This window comes from Brachycentrus maculatus, unplaced genomic scaffold, assembly GCF_059751285.1.
Source record: "Brachycentrus maculatus isolate JH-2025_06_01 unplaced genomic scaffold, ASM5975128v1 h1tg000208l, whole genome shotgun sequence".
In the NCBI taxonomy this organism is placed as follows: domain Eukaryota; kingdom Metazoa; phylum Arthropoda; class Insecta; order Trichoptera; family Brachycentridae; genus Brachycentrus; species Brachycentrus maculatus.
In genome coordinates this window covers 1,089,203-1,095,000 of record NW_028280959.1, presented here as the reverse complement: position 1 = coordinate 1,095,000, position 5,798 = coordinate 1,089,203, and the positions used below count along the sequence as shown (strand labels likewise).

Here is a 5,798-nt window from a genome sequence, read left to right as displayed (position 1 = left end):
GGAAAACACAATGGCGGAAAAAAAAATTAAATGTCAAACTCAATGTCAAATGTTACTACAGTATGTAGTTCATCGAAAATTCGAATATCGTGGAAACGTTTGCTGAACCAGCTCATACCAGGCAAATCAACGTTCAGACAGGAAAACGTCAGTCGGGTCCGCTAGTACTACTTAAAAAAATAGATGTTTATTTATTTTTTATAAATATAACACTAATCAAAATATAATAAACTTGACGAGTAACGATTTATCTCTCTAATATAGCGCAATGCACGATTTTAGGGAGGGAGTTTGCACCACTATTATATTTTGTAGAACTTTAAGTAAAACGAAAAAAGCTAAATCAATTAGTACACTTAAATAATACTCAGTAGTGAACATCATAATATAATGGAAAAGCAATGAAATGTGGTTTCTGCTGAAACAGAGTGTAAATGAAAATTGGTGTTTGATGTAAAATTATATGTGTGTAACAAATACAGCAGGACCTCTATAATCCGAACGCCGAAAATTTACCCTCTTGTCGGACTAGTGGAGCGTTCGAATTACAGCACAGAGAATCTCTAGGGAATTTTTATCAAATAAATTATTGTGAAATAAAAATGTATTGTCAAATTATAAATGCATTTACTAAACTTTTTTAAAGAAATAAAACATTTAAGGTGGTTGAGATTTATTTAATGACAAGTAAAAAGCTTTGTCTCGCAATTTACTTAAAAACATTTTCCCTAGCACAGATTACCTTTTTAAGATGAGTAGATGTTCGGATTACAGAGGTGTTCGGATTAGCGGGGGTTCGGGTAAAGAGGTCCTGCTGTATACAGTTTAAGCTATATCAGTGTCTAATAATCATAATTATATGGTTTAACCAGTATTAGATATTAAAATGGGTGTTATAATAATAAATTGTATGGTATATCAGAGTAAAAAAAAAATACATATATGTGTCAACAATTAATAATTGTTTTATAAATGTATTAAGTATTATTTATTTAAAATAACTTTTTAAAAGTATATTTATATAAAATTATTTTAACCGAAATAAATAATAAATTATTTGTACCTTATATATTTAATCAAAATGTTACGATTTTTGATGAAATAAAGTATTCAACGACTATTGTATGTTTTATTTATTGAGTTGCAAAGCACCTTTACTGAATAGAACTATTAAGAGTTTTCATATGAAAGTAAGCAAATACAGTAAAGTAGAAAAGACAGGACACCTATTATAAATAGAGATTTCGATTGATATCCTCATTTTTTTATATTATATTCGCTCCACTTATCCAAACCATGTAGGTAGTTGAAGCTTCCACTTGACGTAGCACGATGATTTAATAATACAGAATTTAGTAAAGCATAATTTTTATATTTTTCACAAAACAATCTATGATATTTAACAAAACCAAATAAATGCTTTAAATCATTCGCAAACTGTGCCATTAATTGAATCTTGGACTTTAGCAGATACTATTCTGTAGTTAACTTCATTGGGATCCATTGATGAGTATTGAAACTTTGGTAAACGGTTAGATAATACCCAAATCATTCCATTTTCATCAATCTGAAATGACGAAATTCATTAATATAATATAATTTGGAAATAAAACGGCTTTAGTTTTTGTATGACTAACTAAAAGTTTTAAAAAATCTTGTATCATACATACCACTTTTGAGTTTTACATACTCGTAAAAATCATATATCATTAAAGTAAACACCACAAGTTTCAAAAACTACATATGTTTTCATCAACAGGTATATCAATATTTCTTAAACACTTTGCATTTTCACCTGTGAGAATATCTGAAAGGTCTAAATATCTGAAGAGATATTTAGACCTTTCAGATTTAGAGTACAAAGCTTGTATTTTCACCTATTGATGAGAACATCTGTAGCTCTCGAAACTAGTCGTGTTTACGTCAATAATAATCTTGTACAAGAGTTTTATTTTTATATTCAAATCATCATGTTATACTACAAAGTTAATATCAATTAATAAGTAATAAGTAGGTTCTGAAAATGACTATAGTATTACTAACTAACTAACTAACCATCATGCCGCTTCCCCGCAGGGGTAGGCAGAGAGAATCGAACGCCAAACCACTCGGTCTTTGCAAACATTCTTTGCCTCTTCTACATTCATGCATCTCCTCATACATATCCGACGATTATATATTACATATTATTAAAATACACTATTTTTCTTCCTGTTGTATTTTTTTATGTACTTCAAATTGTTTGTATGTTTTTATTCATACAATCTTTATCTTTTTAATCAGATTAAGATAATACACTTTTTACATAATCCAGTAACATGATTTTTTTATGTCACAAAATAAATAAAAGATGCCTAAAAAATAGCAGATATTAAAAAAAACCTTTACCTTTATATCATTTGGAAATTGTAAGACCTCGTGGCAGCGTTTAAAAATAAATACGTTTTTTCGATTGAAGGTTTTCTTTGTATTCCAACATGACAGTCCGTCTTTGTTAACCTAAAAAACATACTTTTGTATTTTCATCTGATGATGAGAACATCTGCAGTTCTATAAATTGTAAACATGTTACATAAATAATCTCAAAAGTAGTCTTTTACAGGCGTTTTTATATTTAAATAATTATGTTATTCCACAAAATTAATCCCAAATCACTAAATAATTAAGAAAAGGTAGTTGATGAATGTGATAATTACTTGCGTGAAGAAAATAACTCCTGTTCCTGGATCATAAAAGCTTGTGGTAGACTGCGTTTTAGAACCACGATCTCCAAGAGTCTGTAAGAAAAAAAATAGTGATTTCTTTTTTAAACAAATATCCTTTGTTTTAAATATTTTGGAGCTTATATTTTTATTTTCCTAGCTGTTATAATCTAAAAACCTTTGCAGAATGAAGCTTTTTTAAAAATGAAAACTCGTCAAAATGAAAATCAAAAATTGCTCCAACGCGCAAGTGAGAAAACTGAAATATTTGAACTGTTTTAGAACAGCAAATTTGATGTCAAATTGTAATAGATTATTAACTTTCAAATTCTGTCCATGGTTAGTGTAAAACAAACTGATAATTCTTGTTGAAACTGCATTTTATATTAGAAGAAAATAACAGTTAAACAGCTTTTTCCATTTTTATTTTATTTTCCCAGCGGCTAAGTTTTGTCATTTCTGATATCATCAGACTGGTGACTGATTAACACATAATTTTTTTCTCTTTACAAAACAAATAAAGATCTTTTTTTTAAATTATATCACATCACTTTAATTGTTTATATGACTGCTCTCGATTAATGAAAGTATAACCGATATTCTTTCTATGTCTCAACGATTTCTGTAACAAGAAATACCATATTATATAGAACTTGCAAAAATCAAGAGATATGTATATTTAATATAAGGTAAATGGTGAATGTCACATTGTCTATAAAATGGTCACTTCAACCAGACGATGATATGTCATCAGCCCTGCAAATGATGCATACAATTCTATATTTTTTTTCCAAACTAATTCATCGCTGTTGAAATATCTTAAAATGTGTAAATATTACCTTAAAATCATTGTAATTTTCAATACTGGTCGCTCTGGTCTCGTTTTGGAGAATTCTGCTCGAGACTACAAATTCTTTTGTGCTGGACAGAGGGTGGAAGAATACTTTTCTGAATCTAGAAATAATACAATGATGTTAAAATACATTTTACAGCCCTTCTTTTTTACACAATTACGATCTGAAGAGAACATCTAACCCGTTAGTCTGAACGTCTCCCAATGCCAGCCCAATCACTCCGTCGGCCCATTGGAAGTTGATATCTGCGGCAGAATAGTTTCCTGCTGCAGGGTCGAAGTGGAAGTAATGGTGCTCCACTCTCCAAGATTTGTTGGTCTTGAAGCTGTAGACCACCAGTCCGCTTGCTCCGAGATCCGAGACATATGCAAAGGCGTCAGAACATTCAGTGTTCACATCAACAACCTAAAACAAAATTACGTTGCATCTTTTATACAAAAAATCATTGCTTTTCCAGATTTTTAACCTATAATTTGTGATCGGTTCAAGGTGGCGTGTCACCTTGAAGACAGTGAATTCGATAGCAAATAAAAAGCACTATGTTTTTTTAATAGCTGTTTATGTACTATTTTATTTGGTAATATACATTTTTTGAATGTTATACAAATGTGTTTTATTTATTTTATTGCAACAAATTCAAATGTGTTTTTCATATAATTTTCTCGGATTTCCACGGCACATTTTCCTTATTTTCACTGCACGAAACTCAAGCCAACTATATGGACTAATTTATCACCAAATATATTTTCAATTGTCCATTAAATGATTTTTTATGCCAGTAACAATCTTAATAGTATTAAAGTATAACCAGATCGATCATATTACATACTGTGTGACGTGGTAATAAGATCTAAAAGAAAAGAAGATAAATTTAATTTTTACCTAATAATTCTCATTTTTCTTTAGCAACTTAGGAACATGAAATTTTATGGCATTACGAATCAACAATTGGTTTCAAAATACAAAATAAGTATTCAGAAGGAAAATTAAATTTATCTACACATAATTTATCTGTGTAAGTGTAAATAAATTTACTGATTTCAGCCCTGAAGGCGTACGATTTTAGGTGAAAAACAGCTCTCGGAAATTTGATAATTTCTTGCAAGCTTATAGAAAAATCTAAAAACTCATTTACAGATTTTGAATACTTTAGAGAGATTAATGTTTTCACCACATTTGTTTACTACCGTAAATACGTAAAACAATTTATAAAATATTTATTATTACCATCAACATTGTCAATTCTTGTATTATTTTATTTTATTTTATCATAAATACGTGAAAATCGCATTAAAAAAAGCTAAATTTAATTAGGGTACTTGATTTTTAAAATGTTTTTCAGATTATTTGTGGCACATTTTATAAACTTTATAAAATAAAACATCTTAGTTTTTAACCACTTTTCTTCTTTTTAAAAAGTGGGTAAAATCAAAGTTGTTTTATTTTATAAATAGCACTTTATATTTATTCGAGCGTGCGATATATTGTTTACTGTAAAATATCCATATCAACGGGTAACGTCTACATACTCGTAAAATGCATCAATCAAAATAAAACAATAATAAAAAGGCCTTATTTAATAAAATATAAATCATTACCCATATTGAAATAAAATAGTATTTACTTACGACATTTGCGAAAAGAGAATCTGGTTTTACATCCGATTTATTAAAATAGTGTCTTCTAATAAGTGTGTCCGATTTTAAATCAAATATGAGGAGAGACGGTTCAGCCATTTGACTTACTTTTCCTGAAAAAAAAAACATTAGTGTGTGACAACAAACTTAAATACCGAATGTTTTTTCTTTAATATATGGGAATTATTACCTAAGCTATCATTATTTGTTCCCATATCCATTACCCACAGTCTATCACATTTATCAGTCCATACCCGGAAAGCAGAGACTACAGAGGAGTTTTGTGACATTTTTTCTAGCCCTGTGGGGAAAAAATTAGCGTCCCACGAAGGATAAGGCTTGAGAGCCGGTGTTGTAGGTGACGGTGGAGATTTATCTGGACCTATAGTGATGTAGTTCAAAGATGACGCTACTCCGGGTTTCCATCTCGGGACAGTGATGAAGAGCTTGTCTTTCCAGATTGCAATACCAACTGGTAAGTTGTTCTGAGGGATATATGAACCGTTCTTGATAGCTTCGGCTTTCATTGTATCATTCGGCCAATTGAAAATTAGCTCGTTCCACGCCATCTGTTCATCCACATAAACAGCTCTAGAGTGCTCCAT

General features: G+C 29.9%; 2 protein-coding genes across 2 annotated transcripts in view; one reads left to right on the top strand and one right to left on the bottom strand.

Annotated features, from left to right (window-relative positions):
- LOC148307121 (transmembrane protein 183-like) overlaps nt 1-781 on the top strand; it is a 2,640-nt gene extending 1,859 nt beyond the window's left edge. Inside the window, exon 3 of the mRNA XM_088263929.1 lies at nt 1-781. This exon is cut by the window's left edge and continues 427 nt beyond it. The gene's annotated coding sequence lies outside the window, so the exon portion shown is untranslated.
- A 645-nt stretch (nt 782-1,426) lies between these two features.
- Nucleotides 1,427-5,798, bottom strand: LOC148307120 (dopaminechrome tautomerase-like). The gene is made up of 7 exons (XM_088263915.1): nt 5,384-5,798; nt 5,185-5,306; nt 3,738-3,961; nt 3,542-3,656; nt 2,697-2,777; nt 2,389-2,499; nt 1,427-1,567 (listed from the first exon to the last, which is right to left on the bottom strand). Exons 1-7 carry the CDS (start codon nt 5,796-5,798, stop codon nt 1,427-1,429), a joined length of 1,209 nt encoding a protein of 402 aa, XP_088120041.1.

Coding starts and splice junctions, on each gene's coding strand:
- LOC148307120 (XM_088263915.1), bottom strand. CDS start 5,798: ATGGAGCACTCTAGAGCTGTTTATGTGGATGAACAGATGGCGTGGAAC. Junction 5,307..5,383: donor AACAAATAATGATAGCTTAG/GTAATAATTCCC, acceptor TTTTTTTTTCAG/GAAAAGTAAGTCAAATGGCT. Junction 1,568..2,388: donor AATTTCCAAATGATATAAAG/GTAAAGGTTTTT, acceptor TCGTCATTTCAG/ATTGATGAAAATGGAATGAT.